This window comes from Chiloscyllium plagiosum, unplaced genomic scaffold (genome assembly GCF_037043375.1).
Source record: "Chiloscyllium plagiosum isolate Xiang-an unplaced genomic scaffold, Cpla_swu_hap1 HiC_scaffold_32, whole genome shotgun sequence".
NCBI classification, from domain to species: domain Eukaryota; kingdom Metazoa; phylum Chordata; class Chondrichthyes; order Orectolobiformes; family Hemiscylliidae; genus Chiloscyllium; species Chiloscyllium plagiosum.
Window position 1 is genome coordinate 17,975,375 of NW_028270170.1, and position 19,567 is coordinate 17,994,941.

The 19,567-nt window shown below is 40.5% G+C and overlaps 1 protein-coding gene across 2 annotated transcripts in view; it reads left to right on the forward strand.

Moving 5' to 3' along the window:
* The window catches only part of psme3 (proteasome activator subunit 3), a 40,825-nt gene that overhangs the window by 510 nt on the left and 20,748 nt on the right, over positions 1 to 19,567 (forward strand). Inside the window, exons 2-6 of one of the 2 annotated variants that reach the window (XM_087977835.1) lie at positions 1,968 to 1,999; positions 5,316 to 5,348; positions 15,654 to 15,716; positions 16,296 to 16,403; positions 18,161 to 18,209. In XM_087977835.1, the coding sequence (XP_087833961.1) occupies positions 5,337 to 5,348; positions 15,654 to 15,716; positions 16,296 to 16,403; positions 18,161 to 18,209 (232 nt within the window). In that variant the 5' untranslated portion in view covers positions 1,968 to 1,999; positions 5,316 to 5,336. The remainder of the gene's footprint in view (positions 1 to 1,967; positions 2,000 to 5,315; positions 5,349 to 15,653; positions 15,717 to 16,295; positions 16,404 to 18,160; positions 18,210 to 19,567) is intronic. The other variant, XM_043674999.2, reaches the window with a different exon arrangement.

Here is a 19,567-nt window from a genome sequence, read left to right on the forward strand (position 1 = left end):
TTGCTGCGTATAGATTTGTATTTTTTCTAAATGAAAACAGTGCTGGAGATGTTCAGATGTGGCAGCCTCTGTGGAGAGGGAGACTTTTAAGTCCAGCACTACTCTTAAGGCTTGTTGTGTTGCTCTCTTTTTCCACATCCCTATGCATTCTCTTTATTGGTAACCAGACACTGTTCTTGGAACTAAATAGGACACTGTAGGGCATAAGCTTTTTAAAAATATGGCAACTTTGAGGAGGTGGGGTGGAGAGGATATTCCTCAATTTATCTTTTGCTCAGACTAGTAGTTGCACAATTGACATCTGTATCTTCTATTGACAATTAATGTGAGAGAGAAGATTTGAAAGAGTAGAGGATGCAAGTTGGAATGTAGATACTTTGCAACAGTCAGATATAGAATTAAGACAAGGCAAGTGCCAAAATTGAAGAGGAAAGTTGTAAGGTAGTTGGGGGGAGGGGGGGTGTCGAGATCTAGAGAACAAGATAATCACTAATAAATACAATGAAGAATTCAGAAGGTTGTTCATGCAGACAGTGATCAGAATGTTTACCTTGTTATTAAAGAACAGAAGGAAGTATTCAGATAAAATTAGGGCTGGAAGAGATTCTCTGAACACAAACATTCAGACCAATTGTATACTTTTGAAGACTGTTAACTGCAAATAAGTCTGATTATCTGGGATATATGCATGTATACACACACTGAATTGGGGAATATTGTGGTACAGTGGTAGTGTCCTTACAGCTGGGCCAGGAAATCTGGGCTCAAGTCCCACTGGCTTCAGATGTGTGTAATGACATGTCTGAACGTAGTCATCGAGATGTACAGCATCGAACAGACCCTTCCGTCCAACTCGTCCATGCCACCAGATATCCCAACCCAATCTAGTCCCACCTGCCAACATGCTGATTAAAAATATCTATAATGTCCTAAATTGTTCTTGTGGACTTGTTCTTGTAAAATCATAAGAATGACACACTTTTCCTGTTTTTTTAAACACCTGATGAGGAGAAATGCATCAAGAGGTTATTCATGGCCAGAAGACAAGTTGGGTGTAAGGGCAGGTCATTACTGGTAGTGGTTTTTCTTGAGCCACCGTTCCTGATCCCCAAAGTTTTGAGTCTTAGCCTTTTCTCAAGAATTCTGGCATCATAAACACAGGCATTGTGTTGAATTGCGTGAATTTTCTCATGCACCAAAAAATAATTACACTTCTATTTGTCTTGTTAAAAAATTAATTTGAATTATGACTAGTACATTGTACCTTTTCTGCCATGCTTAAATGCTGATAATTCTATATTTGGGTTTTGTGATAAAGTTCATATCCTAAATCAATGTTCAAATAACTAATCCACAATAGCATATTATAAAACAAATAAGAACTTAAATTCAGTCCCATAATGTACATCCATCTGTTTCTAATATGGAATGTTTTACAGTTACAGTCTCTTATAAATGCTGCGTTTGGTTCTTGTACACTCGATTTTTTTTCACTTTTAATATTCTGTCACTCCACAGCTAGCCTTGCAACAAAGCTAAGATCCATACGTATAAATTTGCAAAGTCTTTGATAATCACAATTTTATCCATTCAACACTGCCTCTACAAATTATTTTTTAATCCATTAATTTCGCTTGACTTTGCATTTACTATATTTTTTAGCCACAATATGGTTGCTCATTCTAAAATCAGCTGAATCCTCCTTACAAAGAGTATATGCTAAACTGATCTGAAGGGCATCTCTTGAAATACTGCATGTACTGTAGTGATCGTCAAATCTATTCACGGGTGCCATCCAGAAATATTGCAGTATTCCTCGGGATGCTTGACTCCCTTCTAAAAGATATCAACAATTGAAAGATTCTGAAGAAGAGACATACCGGATTCGAAGCATTTACTCAGTTTCTTTCTCCACAAATGCTGCCAGACTTGCTAAGCTTCTCCAGAATTATTTGTGTTTGTTTCAGATTTCCAGCATCCACAGTATTTTTATCCAAAGGTGAGCAATGCACCTGTTAGTTCCCTAACGTTCTAATCGTAAGAATTAATGCCAGATTGACTAGGTGAGGGCAGATTGTAAGGTATACAGGAAAGAAAGGTGATTTTTTTTGGGGGGGGTGGGTTGGGAGCATTCTCACAATGATTAAGGATGAAATCACATCAATGAGAAGTCAATATAACCAGTTAAGCAGTCATTGCAGTCTTTGTATGTAGATTTTAAGAACCTAACTGGAGTTGTGTGTAAGCCTTCTGTTGGCAGCTTTGGTAACGACGGAGTTTTTTTAATTTGGGTTTTATTTAGAGTCATAGAGATGTACAGCATGGAAACAGACCCTTCGGTCCAACCTGTCCATGTCGACCAGATATCCCACCCCAATCTAGTCCCACCTGCCAGTACCTGGCCCATATCCCTCCAAACCCTTTTCTATTCATATACTCATCCAAATTCTTTTTAAATGTTGCAATTGTACCAGCCTCCATCACTTCCTCTGGCAGCACATTCCATACATGTACCACCCTCTGTGTGAAAAAGTTGCCCCTTAGGTCCCTTTTTATATCCTTGCCCTCTCACCCTAAACCTATGCCCTCTAGTTCTGGACTCCCCCACCCCAAGGAAAAGATTTTGTCTATTTATCCTACTCATGCCCCTCATAATTTTGTAAACCTCAGGTTACCCCTCAGCCTCCGACGCTCCAGGGAAAACAGCCCCAGCCTGTTCAGCCTCTGCCTATAGCTCAAATACTCCAACCCTGGCAATATTCTTGTAAAATCTTTTCTGAACCTTTCAAGTTTCACAACATTCTTCTGATAGGAAGGAGACAGAATTGCACGCAATATTCCAACAGTGGCCTAATCAATGTCCTGTACAGCCTCAACATGATCTTCCAACTCCTGTACTCAATACTCTGACCAATAAAGGAAAGCATATCAAATGCCGCCTTCACTATCCTATCTACCTGCGACTCCACTTTCAAGGAGCAATAAACCTGCATTCCAAGGTCTCTTTGTTCAGCAACACTCCATAGGACCTTACCATAAAGTGTATAAGTCCTGCTAAGATTTGCTTTCCCAAAATGCAGCACCTTGCATTTATCTGAATTAAACTCCATCTGCCACTTCTCAGCCCATTGGCCCATATTGTTGTAAGATCTTGTTGTAATCTGAGGTAACCTTCTTCGCTGTCCACTACACTTCCAATTTTGGTGTCATCTACTAACTGTACCTCTTCTGCTCGCATCCAAATCATTTATGTAAATTACAAAAAGTAGAGGGCCCAGCACCGATCCTTGTGGCACTCCACTGGTCACAGGCCTCCAGTCTGCAAAACAACCCTCCACTACCACCCTCTGTCTTCTACCTTTGAGCCAGTTCTGTATCCAAATAGCTAGTTCTCCCTGTATTCCATGAGATATAACCTTGCTAACCAGTCTCCCATTGGGAACCTCGTCAAATGCCTTACTGAAGTCCATATAGATCACACCTACCGCTCTGCCCTAATCAATCCTCTTTGTTACTTCTTCAAAAAACTCAATCAAGTTTGTGAGACATGATTTCCCACGCACAAAGCCATGTTGACTATCCCTAATCAGTCCTTGCCTTTCCAAATACATGTACATCCTGTCACTCAGGATTCCCTCCAACAACTTGCCCACCACCAACATCAGGCTCACTGGTCTATAGTTCCCTGGCTTGTCTTTACTACCCTTCTTAAACAGTGGCACCACATTTGCCAACCTTCAGTCTTCCGGCACCTCACCTGTGACTATTGATGATACAAATATCTCAGCAAGACGCCCAGCAATCACTTCTCTAGCTTCTCACAGAGTTCTCAGGTGCACCTGATCAGGCCCTAGGGATTTATTCACCTTTTGTGTTTGAAGACATCCAGCACTTCCGCCTCTGTAATATGGCCATTTGCAAGGTGTCACCATCTATTTCACTACTTTCTATATCTTGCATATCCTTTTCCACAATAAATACTGATGCAAAATACCCGTTTAGTATCTCCCCCATTTTCTGTGGCTCCACACAAAGGCTGCCTTGCTGATCTTTGAGGGGCCTTATTCTCTCCCTAGTTACCCTTTTGTCCTTAATGTATTTGTAAAAACCCTTTGGATTCTCCTTCACTCTATTTGCCAAAGCTATTTCATATCCCCTTTTTGCCATTGTACAAATTGTGGTAAGAAGCCAAACAAAATCAATTAATTTTAAAAGATTAGGTGAGTGAGCAAAACTGACAACTGGATTTAAATGCGGGCAAATCTGAGGTCAAAAATTTTGACCTAAAATGATGACGAAAAGTAGAGTACTTTCTAAGTAGTGACAGAATTATCCTTTAAAAATGTTTAAAATACTGGAAGTTCAAAATGTTTTCTAGGCGACTGGGGTTTATGTACAAGGATAAAAGGCCAGATGCAGGTAGTAATCAAAAAGGCTGATGGAATGCCACCATTTTATATCCAGATTGCAAGGAAAAGATTATGCTACACTCTACAAATTCCTGTTAAACAACATCTGGACTAATGTGACCAGTTCTAGACACTAGCTCCTTAGGAAGGACACATTGACCTGGGACGGAGTGTAACATTTGATTTATCAGAATGACTTCGAGGATTAAGTTATGAGAAATGGGGTTGAGTTCCTTTCAATTGCAAATAATTTAAGGGATGATTTGATCAAAAACAATAATTTATTATGGGTAACAGGACAGATAAACTTTTTCTACTGTTTGCCAGTATCTAGGATTTGAGCACAGTCAAACATTAAGCATGGACATTTCAGTACTGAAGTTAGGAAAGACTTGTACATGGAAAAGCTGATAGGTTGGAAATCTCACAAGTTATATTGGTTGTTAATTTTAAATATGATGTTGGTGTACTGTATTTTTGTTAACCATTAGTAATAAGGGATGTGAAGAGAAAGTGGGTAGATGGAACAGATGTGATCGGCATAGCAGAGTCAAGATTAGAGTGGTGCTGGAAAAGCACAGTAGGTCAGGCAGCATCCGAGGAGCAGGAAAATCGACGTTTCGGGCAAAAGCTCTTCATCAGGCATTTGCCCGAAACGTTGATTTTCCTGCTCCTCGGATGCTGTCTCTAATCTTGACTCTAATCTCCAGCATCTGCACTTCCGCCTATCTGAATAACAGAGCAGACTCTAGAGACTAAATGGTCTTGTGGCTGTGTTCTTATGACTGAAATTTAAAGGAAGGTTAATAAAGATTGAGATAGGACCGAGGGAGCCCTGTTGGAAAATTGTTGTGACATGTTGGTAAAATTACACTACCCACAAAATAGCTTTTTTTTCTGTTCTAGGTGGATGCTTTCAGGGAGCGAATGACTGCTGAAGTAAGTAGCAATTTGATTTACAAAGTGTTGAAAACAAATGTTGTACATGAAATGGCTATTTATAATTTCATTTGGTTTCCCTCTGACTTTGCACCTCTTGGGAGTAAAATGTCAGCTCTCAGGGCCCTGCTCTAACCTTCCAATTGGAACCAGACAGACAGCTATTTATTGACTTGCTCTCTGCCTCATATAGAAACTGGAGTTGAATTTATTCCAGTGCAGTATCACCGGTGGGATCATGGGTCAATTTTTGGCAATGGTAGGTTAGGTGAGGGTTTATTTAGGTTTTCAGACCCTGTCCCTTCTGCTGTTCTCTTGATTTGAGTGAAAAAGGAGTAAGTATCACAGTGCTGGTCATTGTGGTTATTTAGTCCTGTGATGGTAAATACAGAGGACCAATCTGATTCCTTCTTGCAGTATTCTTTTACCTTGTTGCTAATCTCAATGTCTCAATAACTCGATTGTGGACACCTCCCAGCAGCTGCCAGAAAGGTAATGGGTGATTTGTCCAAAGACTGCTAAGTTCGCTTCTGACCATTGCAGAACAGCAGTGATGATGACGAAACTTGGCTGCCTGTCGAATGACACAGTGGCACATGATCCAAGAAGATTGTCAGTCATAAACACAATCATACCCCTACAAATGGAACTGACCAAGTGTGTTTTGTACTTGGAGTCCCTGTTAAAAGGACACTTGTCCTTTGCATCTTGGTGCTGCATGTAAAAGTTTCTTCCCAAACACTGTCGATACTGTAGACACACATGATCCATAGTGTGTAAATGACTGTAATGTCATTGTTCACGCTGAACCTTGGAGAAGGTAAGTAAGATTTAATTAATAATAAAGTAATACTCATTCCGCTCTATTACAGGTTGAATTTTCTTTTTACATTCTGAAAATCTTGTTCATGATTCATAAGCTTTATAAAACATAGTTTCAGGAATATAACTTTTAGGTTAAAGTTTAAAATGTTAACTAAAAGATCATTGGGAATTACTGGTTAAGAAATTTGTATGCATCCCAAGTGAATACAACTCAAGCAAGCCTAGCTTAATTACACTTAAAAGGTAGCTTGTATTTATCTTGCAAGGACAGAAAGTTATGACTGTAATAGATGGGCAGCTTCTATCTTAGCTTGTTATGGATTCAGAAACCTTTTAATCCAGTGAATGAAGCTGAAAACAGCTTTGTTAAACTTAGGAATTTCTTCATGGACACAGTCTGGAGAGATGGTAATTACCTCCTTAAGAATTATTGATTATTAATATTAGTTACAAAATCAAATAATTATGTTTAAGGTTATATTTGTTTACATTTTGTTTGGACCATACCAAAGCATGCTATAAAGATGGACTGAACAAAAGGAAAGAAAAATTGTTTTTGTAAAAGGTTCTTTTGTTTAAGTTACGTGTATTCTCAGAAATCAGGCCATTGCAGTTTTGGTTGTGTGTACTGTATACCGTTTCTCTGGATTGACAGGAGATGATTTTAGTTGGATCTGCACTTGAAGTATAGAAAATACTAGGTCTTCCCTTGGGTTTTAGTGCCCCACAATACCTCCTGAGGACGTCCATTTTGTCTCCTTCAAATGGGTATGGAAGGATTTATTGTTATGGCACTTCCTCGCCTTTGTCTGCCACCTGGGTATGCCTTGGTGTAATGTCCCACTCCTGGATTTGGCCATTCCCAGTGGAGGGTTCTCTATAAGGAGACTCCTTCCTCTTTCCATCAAGAATCTGGATTGGAGAATGTTGCAGTTTCACACAATAAACATTTAAGTGCTGTGTACCAGATTGTGTTTTTGCGGCCTGGAGGGAACTTATTGAATTTATTGTCACGTGTACTGAGGCACAGTGAAAAGCTTTGTCTTGCGAGCAATCACATAGGCGGATCACATAGTTAAGTAGCATAGATAAGTAAATAATAGGTAAACAGCATCAAAAACAAAAACACAGGTACAGTCAAATGTTAAGAGTTTGTGAGGTCATTCAGTATTCTAACAACAGTAGGGTAGAAACTGTTTCGAAACCGGCTGGTGCGTTTGTTCAGGCTTCTGTACCTTCCCCCCGATGGTAGAGGTTGTAGAAAAACATTGCCACAGTGGGATGGATCTTTGAGAGTGCTGGCGGCCTTTCCTTGACAGTGGGCCTGGTAGGCGGATTCTGTAGATAGGAGGTTGGCCTTTGTGAATGTCTGGGCCAAGTTCACCACTCTCTGTAACCGTCTCCGATCTTAAATGGAGATCTTGAATGTTGCCATACCAGGTAGTGATACATCCAGACAGAATGCTTTCGATAGCACACCTGTAAAAGTTGGCAAGGGTATTCGCTGACATGCCAAATTTCCTCAGCTGCTTGAGGAAGAGGAGATGTTGTTGGGCCTTTGTAACCAGTGCATCCCCATGAAAAGACCAGGAAAGTATTATTGACCACTCCCAGTGGGACACTCTTCACTTGTTCCACCTCTGTGCTGTTAATATTTGGGGGGGCTGGGGCATGAATAACATCCTGCTGAAAGTCGATAATGATTTTCTTGGTTTTGAGAGCTAGGTTGTTCTCCGTGCACCATTTTTCCAGGTCTTCCACCTCCTATCAGTAGTCTGTTTCATCGCCATATGAGATTCGACTGGCTATGGTGGTGTCATCAGCGGACTTGTGAATGGCATTAGTCTGGTATTTGGCGGCATAGTCTTGAGTATAGAGTGAGTACAGTGGGGGCTGAGTATGCAACGCTGGGGGCACTCCAGTGTTGAGTGTTAGTGAGGTTGGAATATTGTCCCCAGTCTTCACTGATTGTGGCCTGTGGGTCAGGAAACTGAGGATCCAGTTGCAGAGAGTGGGGCTTAGTTCAAGACCACTAAGTTTTTATATATGTTTTTATATGTATTCTGAATGGTTTAGTTGATAACCCTTTTTAAAGAAGTAACTTACGTTTTTGGTTGCACATCACCCACCTGCTCCTGATCTGTGGGCACCCCATGCAGAGTGGGTTTCAGCAGATCAGAAGACAGATTATGGTCCTGGTTCTCAGTCTAGCTAAGGCGGACATCAACACAGCGGCAGTGAAGGAGGTTGTAACATCAGACTGTGTCCTGTCAGTGTTTATGACCTATTCCAGATGTCAATGCAGATGGAAGATGCAGAGTGCGTGCATTATGGATGCATTATCATTCCTTGTAATGACATTTTGATTTCATTTTTGTAAGTTTCCATTGACCTTGGGAATTTTGTTCCACTGCCCCACGAGGTGCTGTTAAGGGTTTACAGTTCTCCAGAAGGATAGGATCAACTAACTTGAATGTTCAGGGTGCACAGTGTGGATGAGTCTGTCTCTTGGTGAAGAGAAAATATAACTGGAAGAATTTGCAATTAGAAAAAGAACACTACAGTGTTTATCTCAGAGCTTTGTGACAAAGAGCAGTCGCCAAAATTAGCTTGGTGGCTGAGAGAAGGTAGTTTGATATCGACCAGCCACCAAAACAAGATGAAGCAGCATCTGAAGTCATGCAGTATTACATAACGGCTGCCAAAATACATGGGGCATAAATAGACCATTTAACCCATGAAATCATTGCTAGTATTTGTTAACTCCACCTCCTTGCCTTTTCCCCAGAACACTCTATTTCCTTACTTATTAAATATCTGTCTATCTCCGCCTTGAATGTACTAAACGGTCCCTGTGGATCAAACTCCAAGATTCTTGGGTGGATAGAGGGACTGAGTGGGTGTAAAAAGCCAAACTGACTTCACAGCATTAATGATTGAAAGCGATTGTGTTAAGTTAGGAGCATTTGTACAATTACAATATTTGCAGCTTTTTATTTAAATATTTCTACATTCCGTTTGCTTCTGTTCCACTCTAGTTATCATTCGTAAAATGCTGTTCTATAATGCTGACATATCTTTTGCTTAGTATGCCTACATATCCCCTCTTCCAAACCAACCCCACCTCAGCATCTAAATAGTTTAAAGCCCACTCTGCAGTGCTAATTATTCAGTTCACAAGGACACTAGTCCCAGCACAGTCAATGTGTAGCCTGCCCTACTGGTGGCACAGTGGTTAGCACTAGGTTCTATTCCAGCCTTGGGCTGGGCGGTTAACTATGGTGAAGAAAACCCCTGTGTGGAGTTATGGAGTGGGTCTAGCTGGGATCTTCAGAGGGTTGATGCAGTCTTACTGGGCCAGTTGGCTTCTTTCTGGGCAGCACGGTGGCTCAGTGGTTAGCACTGCTGCCCCACAGCACCAGGGACCCAGTTTGATTCCAGCTTCAGGCAACTGCCTGTGTGGATTTTGCACATTCTTCCTGTGTCTGCGTGGGTTTCCTCTCATAGTCCAAAAGATGTGCCAGTAAGGTGAATTGGCTGTACTAAGGTAGGGAGAATGGGTTTGGGTAGGTTACTCTTTGGAGGGTCAGTGTAGACTTGTTTGGCCGAAGGGCCTGTTTCCACACTGTAGGAATTCTTTTAAAAAAAAGTTTCCTTCTACCCCAGCACTAGTGCCAATATCCTATGAACTGAAACCTGTTCTTCCTCTACCAATGTTTGAGCTATACATTTAACTCCTTGCCTTTATTTATCCTTTGCTGATTTGCCTGTGGCTCAGGTAGTAATCCCAGATTATTACTATGAAGATTCTGCTTTTAAATTTACCTCCTAACTGTTCAAAATCTTTTCATAGAACTTCCTTGTTTGGTGCCAATATCATTGATGTGGATGACTGTTTTAAAAAATTCTCAAGGTCAGGTTCGTAGGAGAGTAGTCTGACACAGAACAAACGACCAAGAGGCGAGTCTGCTAGAATATGAGCATTTTATTCCCCGCAGCGTCGCCACAACCAGGTCTCATACTTACAACGGGTCTGGCTTATACTCACTCTACATGTTACCGGAACTGGGAGCCGTCAGTTCTCGTAGAGCGGTTGCCAACAACCCACGCTCGGCGGTTAAACGTAACCCCGGAGCAGACTCCCGGGTCTGGCTTATACTCACTCTACATGTTACCGGAACTGGGAGCCGTCAGTTCTCGTAGAGCGGTTGCCAACAACCCACGCTCGGCGGTTAAACGTAACCCCGGAGCAGACTCACCGAACTGGAGACTTTTCCAGCTGATATACTCTTTTCCAGATATAAACATTCATGTGAACAGCAGAGCAAGGCTAAAAAACACATTCCATTCTGGTTACATACAGATAAGAAGATTCACACGGGGAGGTGTGTAATAAGATTCACACGGGACTAAGCAACACCTCCATTCCGGTTAGATTCACACATGTATTGGGACACAATTTTAACCCTTTCACCACATTCCACTGCTTGGCCCAATACATGTGTTACATTATGATTCACACATGTATTGGGACATAATTTTACACCACAATGACAAAAATTGGATCCCCCCCATCCCACTCATAAGTTCTTCTACAGCCCTGAGGATGTCGTTAGCCCTGGCTCCAAGCATGGCCATAGGGACTCTCACATGGCTACTCTGAGCAGTATCTGTCTCTCCTCTTTTTTTCCCCACCAGATTATAGTGTTAACAGCACTATTACATTACAGTTGTCTCCCCTTACTTTCTGTATCATGATGCCGTGGTCAGCTCATTCATCCTCAGTGCTGACACCATCTCATCCACACAGCTTGCAATAACTTGATAACTGATGGATAACTGCAGGAAAAGTGACATCTCAAATGCCTTCCCATCCTTAGCAGGACTTATACACGTAATGGTAAGGTCCTAGGGAGTGTTGCTGAACAAAGAGTCCTTGGGGTACAGGTTCATAGCTCCTTGAAAGTGCAGTCACAGGTAGATAGGATAGTGAAGGAGGCGGTTGGTATGCTTTCCTTTATTGGTCAGAGTATTGAGTACAGGAGTTGGGAGGTCATGTTGTGGCTGTACAGGACATTGATTAGGCCACTGTTGGAATATTGCATGCAATTCTGGTCTCCTTCCTATCGGAAAGATGTTGTGAAACTTGAAAGAGTTCAGAAAAGATTTACAAAAAGATTTGGAGGATCTGAGCTACAGGGAGAAGCTGAACATGCTGGGGCTGTTTTCCCTGGAGCGTCAGAGGCTGAGGGGTGACCTTTTAGAGGTTTACAAAATTATGAGGGGCATGGATAGGATAAATAGACAAAGTCTTTTCCCTGGGGTGGGGGAGTCCAGAACTAGAGGGCATAAGTTTAGGGTGAGAGGGGAAAGATATAAAAGAGACCTAAGGGACAACTTTTTCACGCAGAGGGTGGTACGTGTATGGAATGAGCTGCCAGAGGATGTGGTGGAGGCTGGTACAATTGCAAAATTGAAGAGGCATTTGGATGGGTATATGACCAGGAAGGGTTTGGAGGGATATGGGCCGGGTGCTGGCAGGTGGGACTAGATTGGGTTGGGATATCTGGTCGGCATAGACGGGTTGGACCGAAGGGTCTGTTTCCATGCTGTACATCTCTGACCTGCCTCATCTGTAGTCAAATGCTTTTGTTCCTGATCACAGACCAAATTTGAATTACCTTGCCTCAGGGGTGTGGCCACCTCCTGGAGCGAAATATCTGGGTAACCTCCCCTCCCTGAGGTGGTGCAATATCTTTTTGCTCAGACCTCACCTCCTTAGCTTAGATCCAAAGTAGTTCAAGCTGCAAACTGATGTGTTTACTTTGAAAGAGCTTGGAATCTAACAGCTCCACATGCTAAAGTGGCAGCAACTTATCCCTTGATCTGCCATCTCTATCATGTTTTATTTAATGTATTAATTAATCTCTCTAATATTCCTGCTTTTGGACCTTCATTACAATTGTTGTGCCAATATCAGTCATAGAACTAGCAAGCTATTTAAGAAAAAAGAGAAAGATTTGAGACCTAAATAGAAACTCAAATCTTTAAAGACTAGACAGATGTGCAGTCAGTTGCTTTGTTAAGGCAAAAGCAGCCAAATGCCTCTGTCTGTCCTCTGCTGAACTTAAGGTATGCAAAACCAGCACTCCAGTACAAGTTGCAGTCATGGGCTAAGTCACACAACATTTTCTGCTTGTATATGCTTCCAACGGAAGTGGTCTGCCCAAATCACTTAATGATGACCCAATTGCTATTTAATTAATCCTATCTTTCCCTGCAAGCCTTGAATAAGAAACCCTGCTTAAGATTCAAATGTAGAAAATTTGAACTGTAGATTTCCATTTAATGTTCACTACAACCTAAACTAGGTTAAATCAGATTTATTCAGATTAAAGCTTTGGAGTTTCTTTACCAACCAGTGCACACATTTGTGTGTTGCAAATGATGCTGAACATTGCATAATCCTCAATGAACGTCCTACCTTACGGTAGAGGGAAGGTCATTGATGAAGCAATTGAAGATGTTTGGGCTGAGGACACTACCCTAACGAACGGCTACAGTGATGTCCTGTGGCTGAAGTGAATGACCGCCAGCAACCACAGCCATCCTACTTTGTGCTAGCTATGACTGCAACCAATGGAAAGCTCCCCCCTAATTCCCATTGACATGAGTTTTGCTCGACTTCCTTGTTACCCCTCTGCCAAATACTGTTTTGGCATTAACAGCATTCATTCTCACCTTGCCCTCAATTCAGCTCTGGAGTTCAATTCTCTTGCCTGTGTTTTAAAGCAAGGCGAGATATGAGGTCAGAAGCTGGCCAGTGGCCCTGGCAGAACCCAAACTGAGCATCAGTGAGCAGATTATTCTTTTGCAAGTGATGCTTGATAGCAATCTCAATGAGCTTCATCACTATTTGTGCACGTGGCATAACGAGTCAATTTTCCACGTTTCTGGGTCGATGCCAATGTTGCAGCTGTACTGGAGTAACTTAATAAGGGGTGCAGCTAGTTCTGGAGCACAAGTCTTTAGAATATTGCTGGAATATTCTCAGGGTTTAAAGCCTCAGCTGTTTCCTTATTATATGGAATGAACTAAATTGATTGAAATTAGCATCCATGATGCTAGGGACCTGAGGAGGAGACCAAGATGAATCATCCACTTGGTACCTCTGGTTGAAGCTAGATGCAAATACTTTAGTGTTGTCTTTTGCTTTGATGTACTTAGTTTTCCATCGCTGATAATGGAGATATTTGTGAATTTAGTTGAATTGTCAAGTCATTCATGAGTGTCACAACTGCAGAACTTAGATCTATCTGTTGAGTGTTACTTCCACTGTTTTGCATAATAGTGTTGTCACTTCAATTTTAGCTAAGCCTGGTGCTTTTCCTGGCATGCCCTCCTGGACTCATCATTCAGCCAGAGTTAACCTCCTGTGTTGATGGTAACGGTAGAGTGAGGGATATGCGTGTCCATAAGATTTGAGGTTATGAATGAGTATAATTCTGGTGCTGATTGGCCCAAAGCATCTCATGGATCTTCAGTTTTGAGTTGCTGGATCTGTTTGAAGTCTGTTCCATTTAGGATAGTGGTAGTGCAGCTCAGAATGATGGAGGGTATCTATTACAACACAGTGGTGAACCCTTCTGTTAATTAGATCAAACACGCCCAGAAAAGCTCACCTCCCCTCATAATCTGTTAACATATGTGACCAAGAACTCCCAAATTCTACTATTTGAAGAAAATAATACCAATTTATTCTTTAGCTCTAAAAGTGAACATTAACAACAACTATTCACAACTCTTAAGCCCCCTTTTCACTTAACTGCTTATTACCTACCTCCAACTCTATAAAAATAGGCTGTTTCAATAAATACTTAGTAAAATTACATCAACTTAATCTCAAAACCATACAACAGCTGTCATCTCCAGTGTCTGTCTTTCAGCTGAAGATATCCCTGGGGTGGTTGTCTTTTACTGCAAAGATGTTTCATATGAAAAAAGTACCTTTGATAGAGAGTGTTTTGATGGCAGTTACTCTGTCAATGGCAGTTACTTTGTCTGATTTTCAAAATGCCTGTTTTTATACCCCCCAATATCAGATTGTCTCATTGGTTCGATATTGGCAAAAACAATAAACTCAAACTTGATTGTGTTTTAATATCCTGGGGCATAATTTAAACAGCAACCAACTCAGGTACCTATTTCACAGCCAAATGTTACATATTTTCAACTTTCCAGTATGCTCTGAGACTGCTAGCTAGTCATGTAACCGGTGTTTGTAAGCTGTCAGTGCAAAACAGCATTCATTCTCTCTTAAAGGTACAGGACACGCCTTCAATTTCATAACATATCTTCATTGTGAAGATGGGACTTTGTCTTGACAAGGACTGTTTAGTGGTCACTCTTCAGACACATCTGTGGAAAGTAAATTGAGTAAATTTTTGCCTCATGTTGTTTACCTTGCTGCTTTCTGCAGACCCACTCTACCAGCTGTATTGTTTCGGACTTGGCCAACTCAGTCAGTAATAGTGCTATTGAGCCACTCATGAACATTGAAGTCCACCACCAAGAGTATATTCTGCACCCTTTCTACCCTTAGTACATCCTCCAGTGTGTTCATCAATTTCTGATTTCATCAGTTCTGAAAGGGTGATAGGTGGTAATCAGCAGGAGTTTCCTTACTCATTTTTGACTTGATGCCATTAAGACTCTTGGTATCCAGAATCAATGTTGACCACCCCCAGGGCAACTGACCTCATGCTGTTATGCTGCCAACTCAGCTGAGTCTACCCTTCTCCTGGGGCAGTACCAAGGGATGGCAATGGTGGTATCTGAAATGGTGTCCATAAGGTAGGATCCTGTGAGTATGATTATATCAAGCTGTTGTTTGTCTAATCTATGACACAGCTATTCCAGTTTTGTCACTTATCTTTGGGTGTGGGTAAGGAAGCCTATGCAGAATTCACAAGGCTGTGTTAGCTATTGTCCTTTTTGGTGCTGAGGTTGATGCCTGGAGTACTGTTGATTTCATTTCTTTATTTAGACTTGGTAGCAGTTTGATACACCTGAGTGGCTGACTAGGCCATTTCAGAGGACAGTTTTAAGATCAACCATGTTGCTGGATCTGGATGTACATGCAGATAAGGCTAAGTAGGGATGGCAGATTTTACATTTGTGGACCAGACGTTTTTTTGAGACACTCAACAGTGGTTACATTAGGTGACCATTAGGCTAAATTTTATTATCAGATTTTGTTGAATTCAGATTTCACCATCTGCCTATGGTCAAAAGATATTATTCTCAGTTCTATGACATTACCATAAATAATGCCTCCACAATAAATAATTTACATATTAGAATTTCCAATGTGGCTTTGAGGGGTTGTGCTTTAGTTATCCAGCAAGTGGTACTGCTTTTAAGGGAGCAGTCAATTCCATGTGAAATTTTTCTGATTTACATTTATGTCTTATACTTTAGGCAGAAGACTTGGTTGCAAGTTTCTTTCCAAAGAAGTTATTGGAGCTAGATGGTTTTCTGAAGGTAAGACTCAATCATCAAGTTAGTGATGTTAGGATAAATTCACCAAACCCAGGGCATTTTACTCAAAAGGCTCTTGGGTTGGGCATATAACATTCTACACCTGAAATCTCTAATCTGCATTGCTTGCTGGGAATGAGTGATTTGCCAATTTATTGCTTTGTTGCAGATCTACAGTAATTGCCGTCCAAGAGTAACAAGTTTTGTGTTCAGGTTTCTCTGTGCAACTTGCATAATTTCCATTTAGTTTTGTCAATATCTTTTCGTTTTTTATTGCACCAATAATAATGCAGGTGGAAAACAAAATAACTAATCCTTGAATGTATTGAAAAAGAAATTTTGGCAGTCTTTCTATCTTTAGTTAGTATTATAATGGGCAACTTAATTTGTAAAGCAACGTGAGTCTTGATATTTTTATTGGAAGTATCTCATTATTGTTGGTAACTGATACAAATGGAAATTATTTTGTTTCCTTTATCTTTCTGAAAATGCACTATTGCTGTGGTTGCACTGACTGGCTTCATGATGCATTGTGTGTGAGTTTTACTTTTGTAAATTATCTAACAGATATTTTCTTTCTAGGAACCCCTCTTGAATGTTTCAGATTTGGCTACTATTCACTCAGACCTCAATTTGCCAGTACCAGAACCTATAATGCTGACCAACAGCCATGATGGTTTGGATAGCGCAGTGAGTATTTGACAAGAGGTTATACAAGATCTCTCTTGGGATGGTGACAGTCAGTATGAACCAAAACAAATTGAAGAGATAACCATATGACCCTGAAAGTTGACTAAATTAATTTAATTCTTAGTATTTCTGATCTTATGTGAAGAAAGAACTGAAATCTGATTCCTTTCCAATGCTGAGCATTATAGTAACTTAGACATCACAAAAAACAAAGTAACAATTTGTCCAACTCTGACAGCTGTACCATTTGTAAATCTGTCAGGGTCTGACTGCTCTTCGGATGACAAAATGTTGGCTGCCTATCGCATTTAGTAAAATGCATATGTTTGGAATGAGAGGGTCTCTTTGCATTGAGATGTGTACAACACTTTAATTAACAAGGTAACTACCTCATGATTTCTCCCTCATTATCCATGTTTTCAGAAATTATAGAAGTCCTTGTGAAGTGCACAATTTTAAGTTTTGAGTACTAATGCCATGCTGCTTTTTTGGGTACAAATTTTATTTTTAAAATGTAGCAACAACATAGCACAGTATAATGCACAAGAATATTACTGCATCTTCAACGTTGTCTGTCTACAAACTGAGTCCAATGTCAGCCATGCTGCACTTTACGCACTTATATTAATATCCTTACCATTGACGATAATTTTGTAACCTACCCCAATGTTCTGTTGGTTTTTAGAGATCCTTCTCGAACTGTCGTTGTTTTTGTACTTTGCCATTGTTGTACGCAGTATGTTTGACTATGTGGGAGTTTTATGAGAACAACAATCGAAGCAAAACAACAAGAGAAGCATCGATAAATAGAACAATCTCTATTACTTCTCAAGTGCTCCATCCTCACCTTTTTATTAAAACCTTTTGCTCAGCAGGTGAGCTGTGAGTGCTTTTCCAATTTTGGCATAAGAACAGTCCCCGATCAGGTGCAATTTGGATTAAAGCTTCCCATTTGCCACTTCAATAAACTCCTGAGTGTCAATCTCAAAGTAGCTGTATCTACTTTTAAATTTTATTTCTTACACTAGCCGTACTTTTTGGTTTTGTAAGGACATTGCCCATTTGTGCATGAATTGCTTGTCGTTTTGTGTAGTTGGATTCACAATTAATGGAAGCTAGATTTTAGTCCACTTTTAGTTGGCTATCAAAATAAGAAGACTTTTCCTCACATCAATTATCTTTATTTGAACCAAGAAAAACACTTGGTGCAATTCTGAATCTTCCTCTTCCATTTCTGAAACATACACCTTAAATTTTTGCTTTACCCAAGGATAAGCATTTTAAGTTTTCTGATGTAGTATTAGGTTTGCTATCAGCCAAGGTGAATGTACATTCTCAACTAATGAGGAGGTTGCTCCATTGGCTTAATATTCCCCTCTCAGATGAATAAGAGAGAATACTGCAAGAGTTTTCAGAGCAATTCCAAGAAACTGATGAGAAAAAAAACAAAGAACGTGGAGGGACATATTAGAACATTTACTGAACAATTAAGGAAAACCAGATTAAGACAATCCTTTTACTTTCAATTTACTATTTACCTCTTGCCCATTGTAATTATATTTAAGTATGGTCTCCTCACTGTTCACTGTGTTCTTTCTAATTTTTAGATATAAATTTAATTGGCCTTTTAAGCTATTTTGATATCTGCTTTATGGCCCCATGGCTTCTGCTAACGTTTTTTTTGTTCTGTAATTATATTTCTCACTTGATCCTTCCCAGATGCTGGAATTTGATTTTAATTTTTTTTTTAATTTCAGCGCAATATTAAGAAGAGAAAACTAGAAGATGGCGAAAGTAATTGTCCAGGTAAACAGAGGCCTGCTTGGAACTAGGCGTTTTGTTAATAATTTGTCGTCATGACTATTTTCTGAAACCAAGGGTTGAGCTTTCTCGGGACAGGGGAAAAATGGCTCAGGCCATCTTTTGAAGCAGTGTGGGAAACAAAGGAGGGCAGCTAATTTATGTAGCCCTGATTAGGAGAGATTTTTGTATCAGACATTCCACTTACAACCATGTGCAGCAGGCGTCACTTTTATGAAGGCAGTCTCTCAATTGACGGTCCTGACGACCATCAGCATCTCAGGCTGCAGCCTCCAAAGAGAGGACCTCTGGCAGCCACCACCATCTTGTTGGCACCAACATTTTCATTAATGAAGTTTCCCTTTCCATAAGACCATTAGACATAGGAGTGGAAGTAAGGCCATTCGGCCCATAGAGTCCACTCCACCATTCAATCATGGCTGATGGGCATTTCAACTCCACTTACCCGCATTCTCCCCATAACCCTTAATTCCTTGTGACATCAAGAATTTTATCAATCTCTGCCTTGAAGACATTTAGCCTCCGGCCTCCACTGCACTCCGCGGCAATGAATTCCACAGGCCCACCATTCTCTGGCTGAAGAAATGTCTCCGCATTTCTGATCTGAATTTACCCCCTCTAATTCTAAGGCTGTGTCCACGGGTCCTAGTCTACTCACCTAACGGAAACAATTTCCTAGCGTCCACCCTTTCCAAGCCATGTATTATCTTGTAAGTTTCTATTAGATCTCCCCTTAATCTTCTAAACTCCAATGAATACAATCCCAGGTGCCTACGCATTTCATTCCAAGGTGCCTTTGCATTTGGTCCCCTTTGAAATAGCCCTTTAACTTTTCAATTCTGAGAGCACCTTAATGTCTGAGACTCTAGTTTACGAGTTCGAAAATTCGTAGTTTACGAGTTCGAAAATTCATAGGCGACCAGTTGGGAGACTGTTTACAGGAATGTTGCTTCAACAGTTATTTCTGGCAAGGGAGAGTTCTCATTTAGTCTTAATGTCTGGATGCTGAAGCTCACAAAAAAACCCTGCCATGATTCCTATTTTAACATTTGGCTGAGAAAATAACCTGAAGGTTACAACTATGTAGCTTCCTGTTGCACAATTCTTCTCTATATTGTTTATGTAACTTACAAGCCTGTTTAAGATTGCATGTTTCTGACTCCAGTTTTGTTTGTGTAACTGCTTTTTAATGATTTGGCCTGCAGGACAGTATTTATTTCATCATTGGCAGTGTTCTGGTCCAGATAATCTTTTTGTTTTTAATTATAGCCATTTGTTTAAATGCTTTATGGCCTTGCACTGCAATCTCGGAACAGCTGAAGGAATTTCCTTCTCCTTTTGTC